At 43.7% G+C, this 25552-nt stretch overlaps 1 protein-coding gene across 1 annotated transcript in view; it reads left to right on the plus strand.

Moving 5' to 3' along the window:
• The window catches only part of LOC130131294 (sodium/potassium-transporting ATPase subunit alpha-1), a 41849-nt gene extending 25722 nt beyond the window's left edge, over nucleotides 1-16127 (plus strand). The window contains exons 11-23 of the mRNA XM_056300929.1: nucleotides 3889-4023; nucleotides 4211-4403; nucleotides 4722-4897; nucleotides 6397-6533; nucleotides 6998-7148; nucleotides 8943-9111; nucleotides 9495-9649; nucleotides 9911-10034; nucleotides 12081-12226; nucleotides 12408-12538; nucleotides 14020-14121; nucleotides 15176-15267; nucleotides 15753-16127. Coding sequence (XP_056156904.1) covers nucleotides 3889-4023; nucleotides 4211-4403; nucleotides 4722-4897; nucleotides 6397-6533; nucleotides 6998-7148; nucleotides 8943-9111; nucleotides 9495-9649; nucleotides 9911-10034; nucleotides 12081-12226; nucleotides 12408-12538; nucleotides 14020-14121; nucleotides 15176-15267; nucleotides 15753-15781 — 1740 coding nt within the window. The 3' untranslated portion in view covers nucleotides 15782-16127. The remainder of the gene's footprint in view (nucleotides 1-3888; nucleotides 4024-4210; nucleotides 4404-4721; nucleotides 4898-6396; nucleotides 6534-6997; nucleotides 7149-8942; nucleotides 9112-9494; nucleotides 9650-9910; nucleotides 10035-12080; nucleotides 12227-12407; nucleotides 12539-14019; nucleotides 14122-15175; nucleotides 15268-15752) is intronic.
• The last annotated feature ends 9425 nt before the right edge of the window (nucleotides 16128-25552 follow it).

The following is a 25552-nucleotide window of genomic DNA, read 5'->3' on the forward strand; positions in this document are numbered from 1 at the left end:
CGTAAAGGGAGCATAAATGAGCCTTACAAACAAACATTTATGTGCACACACACACACACACACACACACACACACACACACACTAGGGTGGGCAATATGGCAAAAACATCAAGTCACGATTTTTTCAGGCAGGATCACGATCCACGATCTTATCATTGTTCTTTTTCAGTACAACCAAACTAATTTCCCTATAAAAAAAAGCCCCACAAGGTAACAAAACCTAAAAGAAAAAAGAATAAGCCTCCCAGTCGTAAATGAAATGAGTGGTCAGACTCAAATAAGGTTCTGCGGTGCGGCTAGACCATAAATCACTCATTGATAAAAAAAAAAAAAACTGGACTTTTTGAATTTTGTGTTGAATTTTGTCGCGGCATTCAGCGTACAGCCATGGAATGGCTATGTTGGAAAAATATTTGCAGCCGGGTATGTCGTACCATGGATCAACCATTTTGAGCAGTCTTTTGAAACTCTCACTTTCCACAGTTTTTATGGGAAACATCCTTGGCCAGATAAAATGTCATTGCATCAGTTATCTCGTTCCAGCGCTTTCTTGTCCTGTCATACAGCCTTTCTCAAATACCTTCCCGAGAGTTGTCTGTTCTCAAATACCTTCGCTAGAGGTGTCTGTTTTGGCCTTATAGCCTCTTGCCTCGTGGCTGTAACTGATGCACTCACGTGGGATCCCCTCACTGATTGACTGTCAGCATACTCTTTCTGGTGCTTTCTTTTGAGGTGGTTAAAACCTTCTTTGCAATGTTTGCAATTAACTGTTTGCGCCTTGTCGGTTTTGGAAAAATCCAGACCAGTTCCATATTACTGATGTGGAATTCTTTTTAGGGACCAACTACTCCGTGTTGTCATCCATGCTGCTGCATTGCCAAATAAAAAGGGGGAGGGGAAGAAATCCTAGGCACTACCCATAGTTTGCTATTATTGGTTTATTAGGGTGTCTCTATGGAAGGCGCTAAACTGCCTAGCAAATAATGTGATTTAAGATTTGGCTGAAAAACAGCTTTGGATGTGTGTATGAGCCATAGAACTGCGACTGATGGAATGTGCACTGTAGCACGATACTAATGGTCTCTCTGTAAATGCAGATCGTGGAGTCATTTTCACAGTTCATGATCTAATATCATCATATCACACCATACACACACACTCGATACCATTGCAGCCTAACCACTGGAGACCATGCTCCATTAATAATTGCCTTTAATTGTGTGTGCACATGCATTTGATCATGTTGTGCATGGATGCAGGCAAGTCACCTATAAATGTCTGATATTTCAGCTCTATATAGTTACCAAACATGTTCTCTCATTACTTTCCTTAAATAACAGTATCAAGAGCAAGAAAGGGAAGGGTAAGCACAGGTTTTAATATTCAGAAAGCCAAATTATAATTGTATGTAAAACACACTGTTAATATTTTCAACATCTATTCTGTATTAGCTTCTTGGACCCATCCATTATCCAAACTGCTTATCCTGCTGTCAGGGTCGCGGGGATGCTGGAGCCTATCCCAGCAGTTATTGACACCTAAATAAAATCTGGCTAACACTAGCTGTTCTTAGTCAACTCCTTAGTTAATGTCAGTCAGCTCTTGGAAAACTGTGAGATTAGGAATGAAAGGTTTAAAAAGTCAGTGTTTCCAATAAATGCACACTGTCTTACAGAGGTGTGTTACTTTAAAGCTATTTGTACAGAATTTCAGTCATTATTCTCACTGAATTGTAAAAATTACACCTTGCACACTGTCAAGAACTGGTGTGTGTTTGTGTATGTTATTAGATTAGATTGTTTTATTAGCCACACGACTAAGGCCAGTGAGATTTGTTTTTGGTACACATTAAACTCTGCAGCACAATACATATATTATCATTTGTAAAATATGTTTTCAACCAAATTTAGTCCCCAGCTCTGCTTGTATGTAAAGTTTAGGGGTGCAACGGTTCAACAAGCCCGTGGTTCAGTTTGTATTGTGGTTTTTGGATCACTGTTTGGTTTGTTTTGTTTTGCACGTTAGGGAGAAGAAAAATATTACCGTTTCCCATGTTCTCTCTGTATTTTCTCTTATTTGCGAAAATAAAATTTTCTTCCATTCAGATTTGATATGAAATCAACAAATATTCTTTCAAAAGCAAAAGTGTTACTTACCCTGTTTAAAGCAAACGTAAAAATACTTTCTCATGTATAGCTGCATTCTTTGTTTTGCCTGATTTGCAAAAAGTATTTTCAATTCAAACATCAATAATAAACTAACAATATATGAATAAACAGATACTCTTTCTTAAGAAAAAGTGCCACTTTGCCTACTATTTAAAACAAACATAATATACTTCCAGTATAGCTTAATTTTGACAACATAAAGTGCAACATAAATTCAGCCCGCGTTCATCAAGTCATCAGCTTGTATGGCTCTCATACAGAGAACGTCTCTGTAACACTGCACTTTTCATCACCCAGTTCAAAATATATAATGAACACTCACGGTCAGCTAACTCCCAGTCGCCGTGGCGGTCCGACCATCACTGCTGAGAGCTGTGTCGGGGGTTTTGGCCAGTTGGTTCTCAGTTCCCTCACGTGTCTGTTTATAGAGCACAGGATTACTTTGTTAGTAAAGTGCATGCGGGAGGGCACAGTATAACATGGCTCAAGCTGTTTCACCAAATGGTGAAATCCTGTGTCACTAACAACTGAAAATGGCTGTAAATCTTTAGCTATGAACACTCCCAAGACCTTTGTTATTTCTTTCTTTGTCTGAAAGGGGCAATGTGGCCCAGTGGTTAGCACTGTTGCCTCACAGCAAGAAGGTCCTGGGTTCAAACCCGGGGTTTGTCCAACCTTAGGGGTCATCCCAGGTCGTCCTTTGTGTGGAGTTTGCATGTTCTCCCCGTGTCTGCATGGGTTTCCTCCCACAGTCCAAAGACATGTAGGTCAGGTGAATTGGACTTACTAAAAATTGTCCCTAGGTGTGAATGTGTCTGCCCTGAGATGGACTGGCAACCTGTCCAGGGTGTTTCCCCACCTGCTGCCAAATGACTGCTGGGCTAGGCTCCAGCATCCTGCAACCCTAATTGGGATAAGCGGCTTGCAAAATGGATGGATGGAGGTATGAAAGGTATTCTGAAAGGCAGCGGGAAGAAGAGTTTATTGTTTCTTCCCAATCGAGTCTGACACTTCCTTTGCTGCAGCCAGGGATATGTTTGGGTGATGCCGGTGTAGATGCCCCATGATGTTAAATGTATTACCATTAGCGGACATGACATGTGTCAAGCAATGCTTACATTCTTTTTTTATTAATGACCTTTGCTCCCTCCAAAATGTTCCCACAGCTGACTTAAAAGATGATTGTGCATCTTCAAACGTTATATTTTCTCCTCCACATGCCATCTCCACACTGTATGCTTTGCCTCTTAGCTTCTGTTTCGTTTCGCTCTCCAGTTCAACCTACGTGACTCGTCTTTGGTACACTGACAGTTCAGTGGAAGCCACTCCCCGGGGAATGAGGAGGGGAAAGGGAAGGGAGAGTCATGCGTGCACACAACCTAACAACTTTTGTTTCCCTTTGGTTTGTGTAGGGAACTGTTCGGTTTTGCATCCCTAGTAAAGTTGTCTTTAGGGAATGATGATTCCCTTGTAAATAGGCAAAATTAGGGAAACCTTCTTTCAAGGTATATAATACTAACTTGCTACAGCCAATGAAATGTCGAGTATAAGGAATATATGGTTAGCATACCAGCAGTAAGGCTGAGGTCCATTATTGTATGTAGATTGAAGAGGGAGAGATTAAAAGCAAGTATAAATGTAAAAGACAGTTCACTAAGTATAGTTCCGTTTGTATGTTTTAGTCATTTAATATTCTCCCATGTCCATCTCCCATTGTCAGAGAGATGTAGCTGGTGATGCCTCCGAGTCTGCTTTGCTGAAGTGCATTGAGCTGTGCTGCGGATCAGTACAGGAAATGAGAGATAAAACTCCCAAGATCGCCGAGATCCCCTTTAATTCTACCAACAAATACCAGGTATGTTGACCCACAGCCTTGCTGCTTGTGGCTTTGGCCATTTTAACCTTCAACTATTTTAGGAGGGCACTGTTGGAAGAACAAATAGCGCACCAAAATTTGAAATTTACATTACTCATTTCCACTCAAGGCTTAAAGTAGTTTCGAATTAAATTCTTGATATGAGTATTTTGTTTTCTTCCCGTAGCTCTCTATCCACAAGAATGGCATTGCAGGGGAGTCTAATAACCTACTGGTGATGAAGGGTGCCCCAGAGAGGATTTTGGACCGCTGCTCCACCATCTTGATCCAGGGCAAGGAGCAGCCTCTAGATGACGAGATGAAAGACGCCTTCCAGAATGCCTACCTGGAACTGGGTGGCCTTGGAGAAAGAGTACTGGGTAAGGATGGGGGGGGGGTGGCTGGGTGAGTGGCTCCAAATGTGTTCTGGTAATGGTGAAAGTAAGCCAAGATTTTCAGAAAAAGAAAGGGGGGGGGCTTTCCTGAATGCATACAGTAAACTGGAGAGTGGTGATTAAAAGGGGAAGGGATTTACTGATGATGGATCAACTTTTGGCAGTGAATGAAATATTTCTGAGCAAGGAAAAAGGTACAACACGTCACATATCAGAATGTTGATAAGCCACATAGGAAATGTGGAAATCACTGAGTGTGAAGAACTATATTTCCTCTTAAATTTTAAACTTTGTTCTTTCTAGGATTCTGCCATTTCAATCTTCCTGACGAACAGTTTCCAAGCGGCTTTGCCTTTGACACTGACGAGGTGAACTTCCCCACTGAAAACCTGTGCTTTGTTGGCCTCATGTCCATGATTGACCCACCCCGTGCTGCCGTCCCCGATGCAGTGGGCAAATGCAGAAGTGCTGGAATCAAGGTATATTTTGAAGTTCATATGGGCAATTATATCTTTATTTTGTATGGTGGTATTGACACACCAAAGACACCAGCACCACTAATAATAATAATAATACATCTCATTTAGCAATTCTAAAGAGGTGATTAATGATTTGAATATGGACAGATTAGTGCAGTCCCTGATGTGTTTGGGGAGGGAGTTCCAAGGGGGCAGCTATGGAGAAGGCTCCGTTTTTTTTTTTTTGGGGGGGGGTAGTTGTTCCTTATCCGATGCGAGGGTCTAAGGACAGGATGTTGTATTGCTGTAAAGCCCACGGAGGCAAATTTGTAATTTGTGATATTGGGCTGTACAAATAAAATTGACTTGACTTGACACCAGGCCCTAAAATCCATTTTTACATTTTACATTTGCTACTGTGGGTTGATTGTATTTCCATAGTCTTGAAATCTGATGAATGTTTATTTTTTAAACGTGCTTACAGAATGTGATTTCCAGCATTAAACAAAACTTTAATAGTGTGGTGACACAAATGATGCCATGAATTATGATAGAGAAAATTTAGCGAAGGATTACAGGAAGGATTACAGGAGTGCAAAAGCTTCTGCATCTTTTTATGAAGAAATAATCTGATAACAGATCTTTAATATTGTATTTGATAGTCAGTCTCAATGAAATCCACTCTCCGCTTATGTTCTTTTAGGTACCTGTGAAATTAATGATGTGTTTACCTTCTTCAGTAACAAGGTCGACCAAAATAAATAGGTCGAAAGATAAGACATGTCAGGAGCTTTATTACGTTCTCCATGAGCTCATGCAATAAGTTATTGTCCAGGAACTGTAAATGTTGACATCTGAGAAGCAGAGCATAAATTACTTTCCACTCTGCTGTTTTCTTCACACGGACACCACAGTAGAAGATGGATAGATACTTTATTGCCCTACAAGAGGACATTTGTTATATTTAAGAAATGGACATCTTCTGATAGTCTCCTGTTCTTCCAATTTTTCTAATAATTAAATCTTCTTATAATTAATTAATCTGGGCCCAGAAATTCCTAATAGCAGTGAGTGAAAATGATGGCTCATAGGTCAGTTCTCTAGTTACATCTGCAGAGCAATGAGAAAGTCCAATAGAATTGAATAGGTGGCACTGTTGGAAGTGGGTTCTTGTGTTTCTTACAGCTCCATTGTTGATTTTGATTCTGTGGCCCTGGCCCATTACTTTCCCTTTAACCCTTACCCTTACTTTCTGCGATAGTCCTTTAACCCTGTTTTTTGTAGTTTGTTGTGTACTATGTTTGCCGGTGTCATTTGTTCCCTGATTTGTCAAATAAACATATATCTTTAGTCATTCAACCACTCATTTTCAACCACTTGTTTTCATGTCTGCATTTGGAAATACTCCAGTTGGAGGGCTATATGGATGACTACATGAACACTACCCCTCAAGTATTGGGACGGAACCTATTTCACTAAGCAAGACAAAAATCACATTACTTATCGGTTTTTGCCTCCAGGTAATTATGGTAACAGGTGATCATCCAATCACAGCAAAGGCCATCGCTAAAGGTGTGGGCATTATCTCCGAAGGCAATGAAACTGTTGAAGACATCGCTGCTCGCCTGAACATTCCAATAAATGAAGTCAACCCAAGGTATTGATAGGACTGAAAAATATGGATTCACAAATAAATATTCCTAGTTTGTTCCAGTAATCATGATGTTTGTAAAAACGATTACAGGAACTTGCTTTAGGTTGCTCCTCTTCTTTATCAACACAGTATATCTGTGGAGTACCTCATAGTTCTGTTCTGGGCCCAGTTTTATTCTAGACGGACCAAAGCGTCTGTGTCTTTATTTGCCTAAATTCACATGAGTAATATTACCAAACTACGCCAATGCCTCTGGAGTATTTGACTGCAAATTTGCTTGAAGACATTGTATATTAATTGGTTGTTTTACTCACTGAATATAAGCATGTTTTGGGTCAAAATGGGGATCCTTTAGTTATTGTGTACCCAAAGAAGAAAGGCTGAGGCCTGCATGATTTGGCTGTGTATGAGAGAAAGGACACGAGAGAGCAGGACAAATTAACAATGACAATGATTTTCCTTTTCAGAGATGCTAAGGCCTGTGTGGTCCATGGTGGAGACCTGAAGGATCTGTCCGCAGAACAGCTTGACGATATCTTGCAGCACCACACAGAGATCGTCTTCGCTAGAACCTCCCCTCAACAAAAACTTATCATTGTGGAGGGCTGCCAGAGACAGGTAAACCTAACACCATTATGTGTGCCTGTTTCATAAAAGTTTGCTTACTGTTGTTATGAGCCGAGGGAATCTTTGCAATTGTGACTGAATAGTTTGTTGTGCTCACAGCAGCATTTATTGCATATGTGTACGTCATCGAACATTGATTTTTTTTATTTTATTATTCCTAATCCCTGGTGCAAAATTTTCATTGCCATCTTTGTTTGATTACTGACACGATGGCAAAAAAGAGCAGTAGCACCCATCAACCTGTAGGCCAAACCTTCATTTATGAATACTTTGAGAATAACTGCAGCCTGAGCAGTCACATCCTGCAGACCAGATTCTTCACCTGTTCTTGTTCTGTTGCCATCTAATTGCTCACTTCCTGATGTACCACACAACTCTGTGCTCTGACTCAAGTGTTGGTCCAAGTACATCAAGACAATTAATCTTTATCATCACAAAAAACTGTCATAGCAAATGATATTCTATCCTGTGTGTGGGTGTGTATCTGCAATGACACTGGCTGTATGATATCAGTTTGACAAATTGGTGCTTTTGTCAGCTTTCCAGAAACTACAAGGTTTCAGCTGTCTAAATAACACATTTTCTGATTACCTATGCTTTCTAACATTTAGAACTCCACCACATGCGACTTTGTGTCCATTAACTCCATCTCTTACTTATCAACCTAGCTAGTCATTTCTTGCTGTACTGCCGCATAAAGCAAAAATTGCCTGAATTGATCTCTGTGCAAAAAGTGAGGCTTTTGCTGCCGTCTGACAGTAGAATATTATTCCGGGTAAAACAGTGTGACTAAAGAAATGAGAAATGTCAATCAAAAGACACTGGGAAAATGAAATCATCACATTCTTTCAACTGTCAAAGGAAGTGGCCCTGTGAGCATCTTGAGAAATAATTCTTACGAGCACCTTTCTCCTCTTGTTGAAACGTTCTTAGTTCTAGCCGTGTCTGAACTAGATTTGTCTTGCTGTGGAAGCTTGTGAAATAATTTCTTCTTGTTTTTTTTTCTTCAAAAAATAAATAAAGGCCAATTAGAGATTGCATTTCAATGAGGCTTTCTCCTTCCATTAGAACATTAGCACGGGGGCGTCTGGGTGGCGCGGCAGTCTATTACGTTGCCTACCAACATAGGGATCGCCAGTTCGAATCCCCGTGTTACCTCCGGCTTAGTCGGGCATCCCTACAGACACAATTGGCCGTGTCTGTGGGCGGGAAGCCAGATGTGGGTATGTGTCCTTGCTGCACTAGTGCCTCGTCCTCTGGTCGGTCGGGGCACCTGTTCGGGGGGGGACTAGCGGGGGGATAGCGTGATCTTCCCACATGCTATGTCCCCCTGGCGAAACGCCTCACTGTCAGGTGAAAAGAAGCAGCTGGTGACTCCACATGTATCGGAGGAGGCATGTGATAGTCTGCAGCCCTCCTCAGATCAGCAGAGGGGGTGGAGCAGCAACCAGGAAGGCTCGGAAGAGTGGGGTAATTGGCCAAGTACAATTGGGGAGACAAAGCCAAAAAAACAAAAAACAACAACATTAGCATGGCCAACATTCACTGAAATAGCCAGTGTTTGGTTCACAATTGGTAAACAAGTGAGAGAAACTGCCAGCTGGCAACCAAAATGGCTTTACATCTACCTGTAAAATCAATTTATGGAAAGTTGCAACAATTTAATTTATGCATATGCTTAAAGGCTATCTTGAATATGAGGTTTAAATGTGCTAACAACTTGTGGAAAAATAGTCTCTTCACTCGCCTTCCCTTACATTCTTCTTCTCTTTTCCCTTTCGACAGGGTGCCATTGTGGCTGTGACAGGGGATGGTGTAAATGACTCTCCAGCCCTGAAGAAGGCTGATATTGGTGTCGCCATGGGTATCGCTGGATCTGATGTCTCTAAGCAGGCTGCTGACATGATCCTGCTGGATGACAACTTCGCCTCCATCGTTACTGGGGTGGAAGAAGGTGAGTAGTAGAAAAGGTTTTAACTGGGAAAGGAGGAAATAAAGGAATGGCATTCCACTAGATTTGCAATACCTTCTAAGACTAGTTTACCAGTGGTGAGTAAGAAGACATCATGTTAGCCGAAGGACTCTGGTTCATGCCCCCATGTTAGCACGCATCTACCCTGCCAAAAAACACCGAATCCCTGCTAGCTCTGGGGTACACCATTAGGTAGCTGACCCTGTGTTCTGACCTCCCTAAATGATTCTTCTGTAGAGGCAAATAAAAGACCATTCATAGTAAAAAAATGTTAGCTGGAAAGGTACCAGACTGGTTTTCCAAACCTCACTGACATTGCAAATCCAATGACACATTTGTATTTCAATTGATAAAATTCCTGGCAGGTCGTCTCATCTTTGACAACTTGAAGAAGTCCATCGCCTACACCCTGACCAGTAACATTCCTGAGATCACCCCCTTCCTCCTCTTCATCATCGCCAACATTCCACTGCCCCTGGGAACTGTCACCATCCTCTGTATTGATCTTGGAACTGACATGGTGAGGATGAACAAATTTCGATATCACCATTCAGTTATGTCGCATTTCTGCTTTGTTGCAGTGTAAAAATGCTCAAAGGGTTCAATTTGACAAATAAATTCCAAACCAAATTTTGGTTGTCTGTGTGATAACTGCCAAGCCTGTTTCTCTCAGAGAGACTCTGGGGGGGGGGGGGGGCTTACAAAAATAATAAAGTTGACTGATGACACTGGTTTACTCACTGTCTGAATGGTATCATGTGTCCTTCTACTTGCCCCCCAGGTTCCTGCTATCTCCCTGGCTTACGAAGCAGCTGAGAGCGACATCATGAAGAGGCAGCCCAGAAACCCCAAAACAGACAAACTGGTCAATGAAAGGCTCATCAGTATAGCTTATGGACAAATAGGTAAAAAGACTTGCAGATTTACCTTTTTATTTAACTTAAGACCTTTTAACTTCATCTTTTTTTATTTGTTAAATTAAAACGCCCTATTCACTGTGGACTTGGCCGAAAATCGACAAAAATGTTCTGTTTTTTGATGCAATTTATGTTTAAGGTATTTAACTGACTATCTACTGTAGGGCAACCAATGCTGAAAACGGTAAAAGCAAATCAACATTAAGTTTTTTTGGCTGCCTCGCAAGCTTGGCAATTTAAATGGTTCTTAGAAAATGGCCCTAATTTTTATTTTCATCATTATGCACCATAAACTAAACTGTTGTGAACTTTGTCATCCAAGTAGTCTGGGGTTTGTCTTGGTCGTGGCTGACCATGGTGCCAATTGGTCAGTTTATTTATTTATTTATTTCCCAGAAAGGCAGGTCAACCAGAAATAGGCTCCCACTGATAGAGAATTAGATCTCGTGTGTGTGTGTGTGTGTGTGTGTGAGCACCTCCGAGTGTATCTTTCTTTGAGTCAAGTCGAGTGATGATGAGCGAGTGCTTCTGGCATTTGATTCTTTTTTTCCCTTCTCAGTAATGAAGCCAAGAATAGGCTTGACCTTTATACATCCAACATTTATAACAGCCTACTTTTGTGGCAAATTCGGCTAGATCTTCATCTTATCTAAACATATGTTTATGTATTCAAGTTTGTTTATGTTACAGTTCTTAGAGAAAGGCCGTTATTCGCTTCACGTGTATGGGTAATTTGCTGTGTGCTATGGATTTCCTTTTAACAACTATTATTTCAAAATTTACATTTTAAGTAAAGACCAAAGATTTCAGACCGACATATTTAATCATTTGTCAATATGTTTAACAGAATAAACGTGTTTTACTAATTAACATGCAATTAAGGGATGCTTAAATAGCTTTAGCATGGCACCTACTGTGAAACTGTAAGGGGATGCAGCTCAAACGATAGTTTTGACAAAGTCAACATTTTGACCCGACTACTTTTGGAAAAAGCAATGTGTGGGTGTCTGGGTAGCGTGGCGGTCTATTCGGTTGCCTACCAACACGGGGATCGGCAGTTTGAATCCCCGTGTTACCTCCGGCTTGGTCGGGCGTCCCTACAGACACAATTGGCTGTGTCTGCGGGTGGGAAGCCGGATGTGGGTATGTGTCCTGGTCGCTGCACTAGCGCCTTCTCTGGTTGGTCGGGGCGCCTGTTCAGGGGGAGGGGGAACTGGGGGGAATAGCGTGATCCTCCCATGCGCTACATCCCCCTGGCAAAACTACTCACTGTTGGGCGAAAAGAAGCGGCTGGCAACTCCACATGTATTTGAGGAGGCATGTGGTAGTCTGCAGCCCTCCCCGGATTGGCAGAAGGGGTTGAGCAGCAACCAGGACAGCTTGGAAGAGTGGGGTAATTGGCCGGATATAATTGGGGAGAAAAGGGGGGGGGGGTTTTGGTTTTTGGTGTTATGTCAAATAAGTGCTTACAAATTGTATCTAAAGAGGGGAAACTTGAATGTCTTACTTAGCCAAGGGACAACTTGCTTGGAGATCAATTGGTAAGTCCACCTAATACAATTGTGTGGTGTTGCTGTTACCACGCATCTATGTTAGCCAAGTTAGCTCCAGGTGTATGCACTATTCCGTTTGAAGCAATTGGGTCTGTAATGTATTACAAGACTAAAGGATCATATTTAATTTCATTCTCTCACATTCTTCAAGACAAACTGTCAAATCATTGATTCGTTGATATTCAATTACTGAAATGTATTAGTCCACAAAATCTGCCAGCTCTGCAAAAGACGAATCAAATGTATTGATCAAGTAATTTACAGCTGTCCTGGGGTAGAGAGAAATACCCCCTTCCATATCAAAGACCAAATAATTGCTTTTATTGAGTCCGGGCATAATTCAGCAAAGAACAGCCAATCTTGTTCAGTAATTTATGAATGGCTGATTGAAGATTAAAATTCCCCAAGACCTGAGTAGCTTGTCCATTAACCAGTGAAGATCTTAGTATCATCGAATCATTTCCGCCCCTCTTTCTTCCAGGTATGATCCAGGCGCTGGCAGGCTTCTTCACCTACTTTGTGATCCTTGCTGAGAACGGTTTCCTGCCCTCCACCCTGCTGGGCATCAGAGTGGACTGGGATAATAAATATATGAACGACCTGGAAGACAGCTATGGACAGCAGTGGGTCAGTAATGGTCCATTATGGTCCTTTAGGAGCTTTTCTACTCTGAATGTATGAGCTTTTTTCCCGACAAGATTTATTTTTTCCAAAAAATACCTTACAGTATTTTAGTTGACTAGAACTGGTTACTGTTTACTGATCAATACCAGTACCAGCTCTGACCAAGTCTGTGCCTCCATTCCAGACATATGAACAGAGAAAGATTGTGGAGTTCACCTGCCACACGGCGTTCTTCGTCAGCATCGTCATTGTCCAGTGGGCTGATCTGATCATCTGTAAGACCAGGAGGAATTCGGTCTTCCAGCAGGGCATGAAGTGAGTGACTCGGCTCTTATCCTTATTGTTCATTTTCAGGGACTGAAGTAAACACAGCCGTTGCTCTCAATGTCACGCTTACCAAATTTTTCATCTGCCTTTCCACGATAAACTGTTTCTTATTGTTCGGGTAGCGTAGCGGTCTCTTCTGTTGCCTACCACCACGGGGATCGGCGGTTTGAATCCCTGTGTTACCTCCGGCTTGGTCAGGCGTCCCTAAAGACACAATTGGCTGTGTCTGCGGGTGGAAAGCCGGACGTGGGTATGTGTCCTCGTCGCTGCACTGCACTGGTCGGTTGGGGCGCCTGTTCAGGGTTGGGGGGGCTGGGGGGAATAGCATGATCCTCCCACGTGCTACATCCCCCTGGCAAATCTCACTGTCAGGTGAAATGAAGCAGCTGGCGATGCCACATGTATCGGTGGAGGCATGTGGTAGTCTGCAGCCCTCCCCAGATCGGCAGAGGGGGTGAGGTAGCGACCGGGATGGCTCGGAAGAGTGGGGTAATTGGCCAGATGCAACGTTCTTAGTTCTAGCCGTGTCTGAACTAAATTTGTCTTGCTGTGGAAGCTTGTGAAATAATTTCTTCTTGTTTTTTTTTCTTCAAAAAATAAATAAAGGAGATACCTCCAAACCCCTGGGGCATCCGGGTAGCATGGCGGTCTATTCCTTTGCCTACCAACACAGGGATCGCCGGTTCGAATCCCCTAGTTACCTCCGGCTTGGTCAGGCATCCCTACAGACACAATTGGCCGTGTCTGTGGGTTGGAAGCCGGATGTGGGTATGTGTCCTGGTCACTACACTAGTGCCTCCTCTGGTTGGTAGGGGCGCCTGTTCGGGGGGAAAGGGGGAACTTAGGGGAATGGTGTGATCCCCCCATGTGCTACATCCCCCTGGTGAAACTCCTCACTGTCAGGTGAAAAGAAGCGGCTGGTGACTCCACATGTATCGGAGGAGGCATGTGGTAGTCTGCAGCCCTCCCCAGATCGGCAGAGGGGGTGAGGTAGCGACCGGGATGGCTCGGAAGAGTGGGGTAATTGGCCAGATACAATTGGGGAGGGGAAAAAAACTGTTTCTTATTATGCGATCAAAACAAGATGGATAACAATTTAAAGAAACTTGGAGACACATTTTAGATGTTTCTTGGCTCATTGCAGAAAATGTGAAATCTAACTGTAGGGTGAAGGTCTATACCAAAGTCTTGTCCCAGAAGGTCTGCTGAATAAAGTGGTCTTCAACAAATGAGAATGATGAATGTGGTTAATTTTTTCCCAGTGCTTTCATCCAGTTGAATTTAGCAGGGTGGCACATATATTGGTAACTGGTTTAAAATGAAAACGTTTCATCTCGAAGCCTACAGAGAATGATTAAATCCTTTACAAGTCCTTTCCAAACCTAAATTTAGGAGCCCCGGGACAGAAATTCTTTCAGACCATATCGTTAACTTAATGGATATCTATTTTTCTCTCCTTCGTGCCACAGGAACAAGATTCTGATCTTTGGACTGTTTGAGGAGACGGCCCTGGCTGCCTTCCTCTCCTACTGCCCTGGCATGGACGTAGCTCTTAGAATGTACCCCCTCAAGTAAGTAACACACACACCCACGTAAATATACTAGCACACCTTTGCGAAAATTAAGTAGGACATTGACACGCATCCCAGAAGAGTAAGTTGCAAACAAATATAATTCAAAGAATCAGGATTTTGGGACACAATTACACCCAGATCACCGTAAACAAGATTTGAGTATATATTGATGTTTTGCATTTTATGTGCGAATCCCAACAGTACTGAATATCTAGAGTATGGCACAATGTTGACTATGGCTAATTAGGAGCCAAATTCAGGTCAGAGGAATCGTAAACGATCCCGGTGGGGGAAACTGGGTCATCGCAGCATCAAGTAACTAGATAATCATAGAGCGGTAGAGAGTACGGAAGGTGATGCAACCAAACAGTCCCGATTGGGGCGATAACAATAAATTACACATCCTCTATAAAAAGAAAGGCTTGAGAAAAGATGCACTCCATGAAGAAATGGCAATGCAATGTCTCCAAGTTGCTGTCATGTTTATGGCCCTTGCACACCAGGTCGAATTTTTGGTATACGTTTTTTTTAATATTTTTTTTAGCCGTTACTGTGGTCCAATGACTCCATAAAATCTCTTAGACCTTATTGACGGATGCGAGAAATGACAGAAAATCAAAAAATCCTCGAAACATTCATGATGGCCATTTTGGAGGGTCTGTAACCAAACCTGAGGTCGTGAAATCTTTAGACGAAAATTTCAGATTTGGTGTGCAAAGGCCTTTACAGCCATTCCCAGGGGTTAAATATGGATTTGCATGGATAGTGTCAATGCAAAATACACATTTGTAGCTTCTAATGAGAGCCGAGAAGGGTTTTAGAGTGAATAAGCACCAGCCCTAAATAACAGCAGGAAGTATTGGCTCACGTGTCAGGTTATTTACATATAAGATAAGTTTGTGTAATATTTCTTCAAGTTTTCTGACTCACTGTTAAGTCCTGCCTCCCGCAATACCCATCACATGTTCTGATCTATCCTGGCTCAAGGCATTCAGCCAGCTCTGTATTGCGGTTTCTGATATCTGTGTTAATGTGTGTGTGTGTTTTCCAGACCCAACTGGTGGTTCTGCGCCTTCCCCTACTCCCTGCTCATCTTTATCTATGATGAAATCCGTAAGCTGATCCTCAGACGCAGCCCAGGAGGTGAGACTGAAGTCCATCCAATTATGATGTTCCGTGAACTCTCTACTCTCCTCCTTTTCGCTCTCGCTCGCTTCTCTTCTGCTGTTCGCGCCTCCCCCTTTCTCTCTCTGTTCCTCTCCTCTTCTTCCATTTTTAGTCTATCCTCTGTCCCTCTTTTCCCTTTCCCGTCCTTTGCTCTATGAACCTCTCTCTCTACTCTTTCACCTAACTTTCCCCGTCGTCTTTGTCCATCGCACTATCCTCTATTGTCCTCCGATTTTGCAAATTAATTTTACTTCATCTCATTCTTCATCAAACCATGCAATATTTCAAATACAAATGCTATTTCACAGGTGAAAACGGTTTGGAATTCATTTCATTCATACATTTTTAACAATGACACATTTCTCATTCTGTCATCAGGAACAGGAAACGGTCTTTGTTTGCATCCCTTATCAAGTTGTCCCGACACTAAATGTGTTTGTTTTCTCTCCCTGTGCGTCCAGGTTGGGTGGAAAGAGAGACCTACTATTAAGACCCATCAGCCTGTCAGTCAAGTCAGCCCGCATCTTCTCCTCCACTCCTGTCTTTGCATGAATATTGTCTTGCTGCTCGGATTTAAATTTTAACCTCTGTGGAAAACAAATTGGAACGTGTTTTTATATTAGGGAATGCTTGATACTACTATTAGGTAAACACTGAGACGGAACGTGCTGATGATGATAAATGATAATGCTAATAATGATGAACTATGAACATTGACATGACTATGCGTGCCTTGTTTCTGAAACAGGACCAATTTTATACATGTTTTTAACAGTTATGAACGTTCAATAAAAATGCGCTCGAGTCAGGTCCCACAAATGTTTCTGCTGGTTGCTTTCCTTCGTCTGTGTGTGTCTCTCTCTCTCTCTCTGTCTGGATAAACACACAGTGTGCTGGTGGTGGCTGAGATGTTCCATCACTAAGCTGTCACAGGTTTGATCTCTCATGGGCAGTGTCCTTTCACAAGCCGTGGCCTTGTTTGTGAGAGGCTGCAAGCCAGCTCAATTTGAATATACAGATGCACCTCTGGTGAATGGGAAGACGACATATAAATGGACTGCATTTTTTATAGCGCTTTTCTAGTCTAGCGACCACTTGAAACACTTCACAGTGTCTGCCTCACATTCAGCTATTCATACACTGATGGTGGAGGCTGCCATGCAAGGCACCAACCTGCTCATCAGGAGCAGTTAAGGGGTTCAGTGTCTTGCTCAAGGACACTTCCGACACACTCTCTGCAGGAGCCGGGGATCGAACCGGCGACCTTCCGATTACTAGACAACCCACTCTACCTCCTGAGCCATGCCGCCCATATGGGCAGTCAGGTCATCCGTCACTGTTGTCTTCATTGTAGAAGGAACATGTCCACAGTAATATATCACTTACATTTGTGAAGCACAAGTACTTATATTTTTGGTATGTTGTGTCAACGTTTTTCTTTCTTCTCCTCTTAAAACGTGAGAAACATGAACCAGATAGCTGTACATTAACCTGCATATTGACACCCTTCCCATGGTAATATTGGGAACATGATTTTTTTTTTATACTTGTGTGCAGGGATAACTGGTTAGTGACATCATAAGGCAGGATTATCACGATAACTTGTTAAGAATTAACTTTCAAATCTTTTTTTTATAAATGTTTAGTTCAGGGGTGTCCGCGTAGCATAGCGGTCTATTCTGTTGTCTACCAACATGGGGATCTCCGGTTCGAATCCCCGTGTTACCTCTGGCTTGGTCGGGCGTTCCTACAGACACAACTGGCCGTGTCTGCGGGTGGGAAGCCGGATGTGGGCATGTGTCCTGGTTGCTGCACTAGCGCCTCCTCTGATCAGTCGGGGCACCTGTTTGGGGGGGGGGGATAGCGTGATCCTTCCACACGCTACGTACCCCCTGGCGAAACTCCTAACTGTCAGGTGAAAAGCAGCTGGCGACTCCACATCGGAGGAGACGTGGTAGTCTGCAGCCCTCCCCGGATCGGCAGAGGGGTGGGCAGCAACCCAGAGGGCTTGGAAGAGTGGGATAATCGAATGGGGAGAAAAGGGGGGAAAATCCAAAAAATGTTGAGTTCATACCCATTTGTGTGCATTACAGGTTTGCTAACAGCTGTTGTGTGTAATGCCGCTGAGAAAATTTACCTTTTTACGCTTTATTTCATCATTTCCCCATGACACATATAACTGTATGAAGGATGGCCTGTTAGTAAGAGTCGAATCTCTGTTACTCCAAATGTCAATCTGATCCGACACGCAGCTTCTTGAAATGGGATGTGAGTTTTTATTTTCTTCACTTCGGGGTGTGTTCACACAGGGGTATTTTTTAAAATCAATTTGGCATAAATTGAGTAAACACCAGGGCCCCTGGCTAGTTCACTGAGCTTAATGAGCACAAAATTATATTGACAAAAACGTTCAGGGTCTGGGCAGCCTGCAAAATAATGCGGGAAAACAAAGTATGATGCAGGTTTTTCTCTCCATCTGCATGTGTAAGGGACAGTTCTAATGAAAGAGCCATACTGGACCTAATGCTTCTGCACAAGTCAAGGAGATCAGAGAACCACACCCTAGTTTTTCCTCTCGTCCCCTTAATCTTGTTTCCTCAGAAAAGGCACTTCAAGCAACTTCTTTGTGCTTAAATTCTGCATCTGTGAAATCACATACAGAGCCAAACTCTTTTTTTCCTGAACATTTTACAGCTCTGTAACCAAGATGGGACTGCATTTTACACCTCCGCTAATCCAGTTTTTCATACTGAATGCTTGTTGATGTTCAGCCAAATTTGTCAAAACTCAGTAATGCTTGCTGGCTGGAGGTGGACTTGTTGACCGCCAACATTGGCTTACTCAGTACTGTCAGCATGTGTTTGGACCTACAGAAGGTCAAAGGCTCTTCATCTCGATTTGAACTTGAATCACACAAGCATATTACACAACACTATCCATCCATCCATTATTCAAGCCACCTATCCGAATTCGGGTCGCGGGTTGCTGGAGCCCATCCCGGCAGCCATTGGGCGGCAGGCGGGGAGACACCCCGGACAGGCCGGCAGTCCATCAAAGGGCCGAGACATTCACACCTAGGGACAATTTCTAGGGACCTGACCTACATGTCTTTGGACTGTGGGAGGAAACCGGAGCACCTGGAGGAAACCCACGCAGACACGGGAAGAACATGCAAACTCCACACAGAGGAAGACCCAGGACGACCCCCAAGGACCCCTGGGGCTCGAACCGAGGACCTTCTTGCTGTGAGGCGACTGCATTAACCACTGCACCACCGTGCTGCCAACACGACACTATATATGGTTAAAAGCATACTTTTTTATGTATTTATGCATGTCAGCCATAAAGGTTTGTTAAGCCTTTCAGTTTATTAGCCACACATGTTCTGCTGTGGAATAAATTATCAAGTGGTTTATACCAGACATTTCATACTATGAACTTAAATGAACTTACATTTTGTTCAAAATGAGCAAGTCTATTCTGTTTGAGGTGGTTATGTAAGGCACTTTTAATCTGGTTAAGGCTAATCCAATTAATAAGGGATTAATGGTCTTTGTGTTAACTAATGTAATCTAAGTCAATCTTTACAATCTAAATTTCCATGCAGTCTAGGAACCTGCACATGGAACTTTCCCCAGTATCGATTTTTATCCTAAATGAACAAACCGCACATGAACACATCATCTGCACTAAACTTACTGAAACAAGCTAAGTATGTAGCTCACTAAACTATCAGTAGCCAACAACTTTCAGTTTGTTTCTCATAGGAAGTAACCAAACAAATTCCTTGCCTCCATCTCCCCTCCAACATTAACAACCCACATCAAAACCATGCCACCATCTTGGCGAGTTTGATTTACAGCAATGCTCCAACCGGGTTTCATATCTGTGTGATTGCACGTTTGTGTGTGTGTGTGTGTGTGTGAGGACAGAGCGGTAGGAAAATATGTTATGAGCATGCGTCCGTGCATTTTATCAGCAGAACAAGGGCAAGTCCTATCAACCAACCTCTCTCAGTGAAGTGCCGTTAGCTGATAACATTCCTGAGGCAGATACATGTGACTCCTTGTGGGTTTGCATGGTGCTACATAAGCTAGAGGTTTTTATATGTGGCCCAGAAGCTAAACCGTGGCACAGCTACGTCTCTTCAGATAAAAAAACAAAAACAAGAAAAACTCCACTATGATTATTGGACTCTTGTTTGGCTACACAAGAGAGAAGAAGATACTCCATTGAGATGATGAATAAACATAAGGTTTTATGTCATCAGACCAGAAAGGTACGAGGGCACATGCCAAGTGTATGCAAGAAGTAATGAGGATTACAAACACCGTTCAGGTGGCTTTACCAGCCACTACATCCCTGCGTGTGGCGATGCGGTCTGCAGGCTAGTCTTCAGTGTTAATATTTGTCTAGGCAGGATCAGCATGTCCCTCCTGTCAAATGAGGAACACATAACTTAAATTGTGAGTCAGAACTTAAGAAAAAAAAAGATGAATCCATGTCCGACGCCTTCATTTTTTTTTCTTATGAAACACAAAAAACAAAAACAAAGTAAAAGGTTTTGGTTTGTTTTCAGGCAGCACCGTGGCACAGTTGTCAGCGTGGTCGCCTCACAGCAAAAAGGTCCTGGGTTCGAGCCCCAGGGTAGTCCAAACTTGGGGGTCGTCCTCTGTGTGGAGTTCGCATGTTCTCCCCATGTCTGTGTGGGTTTCCTCCGGGTGCTCCGGTTTCCTCCCACAGTCCAAAGACATGTACTAGGTCAGGTGAATCACCGGTACTAAATTGTCCCTAGGTGTGAATGTATGTGTGTCGGCCCTGTGATGGCCTGGCGACCTGTCCAGGGTGTCTTCCCACCTGCCGCCCAATGACTGCTGGGATAGGCTCCAGCATCCCTGTGACCCTGAGTAAGGATAAGCGGTTTGGATAATGGATGGATGGTTTGTTTTCAGGTCACTTAGGTCCTGGACTCTTCCAACCCTCGACATCTATCTTTAAAAGATAAGACAGATAGATGGATGGATATTCATATACTAAACACAGATCCATACTGTACCATGAAAATAAACACATCCCCGTCTTAAACTTTCCCAGAAGTGGTCTTGGTTCTCTGCCTTGTTGGGTTGTTTTGGTTGTGGAGAGGCAATGGAAAACCTAATCTAATATCCAATATGCTTGGAGTTGGGCGTTTAGAGGAGCTAAACGCTCTCCATCCTCCCACACACTGCTGCTCAAGTCTGACACACACCCACACAATCCCGCCCCGGCGATGCAGAGAGATTTAAGAAACAGAGATACAAGGCTATGCACACTCCTACATTTGAATGCACCACTGGAGGTAGAGAGCGAGAGACAGAGAGAGAGACAGAGAGAGAGGAAGACATACCATCACCTCTGATCCCTCCGCTGTAGCCACAGATAATATGAAATGTTTTGCCTTTTGACCAAAGTAAGCGCGAAGCTAAAGCCCTCGGTTTAGTGTGAAAAACTCCTACATACTACTGAGAAAAAAAGAGAAAAACATGAAAAGAGAGGATTAGTATGCAAACGAAGGTCCTTAGGTTTTGTGTTAAACAGCGGACTGCAACGCAACACTGAGGCCCATAACCCGTTCATAATGCACTTCTGATGCTCAAACATTATCCAAATGCTCTGCGAGGAATAGACCTCATTATGAATGTGCAAAATGCACATAACCTTTGTGCATGAACACATTAGGATCAAAATGCAGAGAGAGAGAGAGAGAGAGAGCGGCAAGGCACTAATTTGTGCAAACACGCACACAAAACACCCTTTCATATCTTTTCCAAATGCTTAAATCTGCTCGGTGGGGAAAATAAATCTTAACACAGCTCTTTTCTCTCTCATTGTCGCATACACACTGGATCACAACAGCAGATAAATAATGGCACCACTGAAGAAATTATATTACGGGGAACCGTGGCTGCATGAACAAACAACATCAGCAGTGATATAACGGTCGACTGTCGCAGTTTAACAGCACTACATTTCCCCCAGCATTAGAACATAACAGGGGGTATCGAGTAAACTATACGCTGTCTCGGTACTTACAGACTTTCAGAGTTGGTGCTCACGTTTCCATCTACCTGCTGGGTGAGATCAGGGGTGCCAACAATGGGGGGTAACTTTGGAGCCTCCTGTTATGCACAAAGCCATAATGCAATCTGTTTGATTCATTACTGTGTGTGTGTTTGTGTGTGTGTGTGTGTGTGTGTGTGTGCGTGTATGTATGTATATATATCCATACATTATCTGAACCGCTTATCCTGCTCTCAGGGTCGCGGGGATGCAGGAGCCTATTCCAGCAGTCATTGGGCGGCAGGCGGGGACACACCCTGGACAGGCCGCCAGGCCATCACAGCCCCCCCCCCCCCACACACACACACACATTCACACCTAGGGACAATTCAGTACGGCCAATTCACCTGACCTACATGTCTTTGGACTGTGGGAGGAAACTGGAGCCCCCGGAGGAAACCCACGCAGACATGTGGAGAACATGAAAACTCCACACAGGGCACAAGCCAGGATGACCCACCAAGGTCGACTACCCCGGGGCTTGAAACCCAGGACCTTCTTGCTGTGAGGCGACCACACTAACCACTGCACCACCGTGCTGTCATATATATATATATATATATATATATATATATATATATCTCGCCCACCCCCCATATTTTTTTCCTCCCAATTGTATCTGGCCAATTACCCCACTCTTCTGAGCCGTCCCGGTCGCTGCTCCACCCCCTCTGCCGATCCGGGGAGGGCTGCAGACTACCACGTGCCACCTCAGAGAGATGTGGAGTCGCCAGCCGCTTCTTCTCACCTGACAGTGAGGAGTTTCGCCAGGGGGATGTAGCACATGGGAGGATCCCGCTATTCCCCCCAGTTCCCCCTTCCCCCCAAAAAGGCACCCCAACTGACCAGAGGAGGCACTACTGCAGCGACCAGGACACATACCCACATCTGGTTTCCCACCCGCAGACACGGCCAATTAGACGCCCGATCAAGCTTGAGGTAACACGGGGATTCGAACCGGTGATCCCCACGTTGCTAGGCAACGGAATAGACCGCCACACTACCTGGACGCCCCTACTGTATATATTTTGACTATTGTACTTAATCCTCATACTTTTTTTTTTGACTTGCTCAACATATAAACCACGATTGTTTTAATTGCTACCCGTCTCTCTTCATGCCTGTGTTTTGAGTCTTGACCACTATTCTAACTGGTGTGTATTGTTGCTTTGCTTGTTGTTTCATGAGCTAAAGACTCAGATCTCCTGACCTGCTAATAATAAACCCCCTGATGGGTGTCTAGCATCATACTTTTTTTGTTTCATATGGTTGCCGCGTAGCGTTATGGGTGGTAATTTACACACACACACACACACACACACACACACACACACACACACACGCACAAGCACATGAACAGACTGCTAGGCTCCGGCAGTGTGCTGTGTGTATTTCTGTGTCAACGAGCACTTCAGCTCTGTCAAGACATCACACATCTCCCAGATGACCAAAGTGACAGCTCTGGCAGCCTGATGTCCAATCTGTGTGTGTGTGTGTGTGTGTGTGTGTGTGTGTGTGTGTCAGTATGTGTGCTAAAAGATTTTCTGCCCTTCCATAACTGTGTGCAATTGTGTGTGCGATGGCATGTGTATGCTATGCCCGCATGTGAACCCCGTGCTCCAGAGGACGCAGATTTGTGCACCGTGACAGCATGACGCTATCTCCTCACACTCCCCGTCTATGAGGACCTGTCTTGATCTGACACCGCTAGCACCGTCAGTCTAAAGTGACAGGTTTCATATCAGTCAGCGAGGGTGGCACCTCATGAGGGGTCAGAGAGAAAGACAGAGGGAGGGAGGGTGGCTTGGGGCTTCCCATCCTTTCTTCTCAGTGGCGTTTCTTCTTTTGTCATCGGTGGGTGTGTAGCTAGCAGTAACCCAGCGGTGTAAGCCTAGCAGTAGCTTCAGGCAATGGTATGACACATATGCACTGCTGCGAAAGTGTCCAACTGGGATCTTGGTATTCTGATGTTGATCTGACGTTTGGAGCTTATGGTGCGTGGGTGTCACAGAAGGGGTTGGAACCACGGATAGTGAGACACTGACTGAAATAAGAGCTCTCAGAGGATCAATCTTATTGTTGAGGACAAGTATTATTTTAAAAACCATCATTCAGTTTCAGATTTTTTTTATTTATTCATTTTAAGTTAACAACCGTTAGAGAGCGTAGCGCATTTTCTAGAGTAGGGTAGAAATCTCCCGTTTGCGGGAACTCCTCTTACTGAACGATTGTTGTTCATGTTGGAACTAAACTGTAGTAGACCTGCTTGAATTCTATTTGTGGCTTGATTGTTAATTCATAAGATGTGTCCCTGCATTATTTACAAGATGAACTGCGTCTACAATGATTGTTTGCCCCAGTGTCATGAAAATACCATGTGTGCTCACAAAGGAGCTGACACACAGACAGACAGACAGATGGCTGGAGAGACAGACATATAGACACACAGACAGACAGACATACAGACACACAGACAGACATATAGACAGATGGCTGGATGGACAGACACATAGACACACAGACAGACACACAGACAGACAGACATATAGGCAGACAGACAGACAGACATATAGACAGATGGCTGGATGGACAGACACATAGACACACAGACAGACACACAGACGGATGGACGGACACATAGACAGACAGACATATAGACAGACAGACAGACATATAGGCAGACAGACAGGCAGACAGACATACAGAGACACAGACAGACATATAGACAGATGGCTGGATGGACAGACACATAGACACACAGACAGACACACAGACAGACAGACATATAGGCAGACAGACAGACATATAGACAGATGGCTGGATGGACAGACACATAGACACACAGACAGACACACAGACGGATGGACGGACACATAGACAGACAGACATATAGACAGACAGACAGACATATAGGCAGACAGACAGGCAGACAGACATACAGAGACACAGACAGACATATAGACAGACGGCTGGATGGACAGACACATAGACACACAGACAGACACACAGACAGACGGACGGACACATAGACAGACAGACATATAGACAGACAGACAGACATATAGGCAGACCGACAGACATATAGACAGACATATAGGCAGACAGACAGACAGACAGACATATAGACACAGACACACAGACATTATATCACATCTGTGATCACCCGAGCTGAATGATTAATCGATTTCGCATCGACATCATAATTTGAAAGAACACCGTTTGCAAAGCATCAAAGCAGCAAAGCTGCGGTTCATCTGGAGTGTGCAGGACTCACGCAGCCTGGACCACAGGTTGGGTTTCTTTTGCACGCCGAAGTTAGCCATTTGTTTGGGTGTGGACTGTAAAGCTGATCACTGTTTAGAGAGTGAAAACGCCACCCGGGATGCAAAGCAGCCGACTTCAAACCAGCACCCTCATCTGACTAATCAAAAGTAAGCCACCGCTGCTGCGTGGGCTGTACTTTAACATGTGCTGAAACAGGAGGAGGAACTGTTTCTAGTCAAAACTGAGCACTTCCACCGAGCCAGAAAAGCAGCGTATGTCAGTGCGACAGTACTTTGGGTTGAAAAAGACTGTCGTGTATCAAAAGCAAGTGTTTAGATCGTGCAGCTGTCTTGCAACGTGACGCCACAAAACCGTACCAACATCTCGAAGAAGCGCGACAGAAAGTGGTACGATGAACACAGGGCCCAAATGTTCATCTCATGGAAACACCCGCTGATTCGCATGTTATCATTGACCCTTAAATAATTCAAAGAACAGTGGTTTGGCGTGTGTGAGCGAGCACGAGTGGTTACACCGGGCCTTTCAGCAGAGCCCACTGCCTGCAGTCAAACGTCATTTGCACAAGCATTCAAAATGATCACTCCATTTGACAAGGAATCAAAGGCAACGTGACATAACCGAACAATAACGGGGGGCTTGGCTAGAGACGTGCCGCCAGACCTATTTTAACTTACACCATTTTATTCTTTGTACACCTCACAGAGTTGCAGCTTTTTTGTTAACAGTTTTGTAATGTTCGACACGGAAACATCTCTTGATGCGTGATCAATAATCCAGGTAAGAAAATCAAAGAAGGTTGAATCAGTTCATCTGGACATAACGTTTATTGACAGATACGTTTCATCACTCAAATAAGTGACATCATCAGTCTAAACTG

This window comes from Lampris incognitus, chromosome 21 (assembly GCF_029633865.1).
Source record: "Lampris incognitus isolate fLamInc1 chromosome 21, fLamInc1.hap2, whole genome shotgun sequence".
Taxonomy (NCBI): domain Eukaryota; kingdom Metazoa; phylum Chordata; class Actinopteri; order Lampriformes; family Lampridae; genus Lampris; species Lampris incognitus.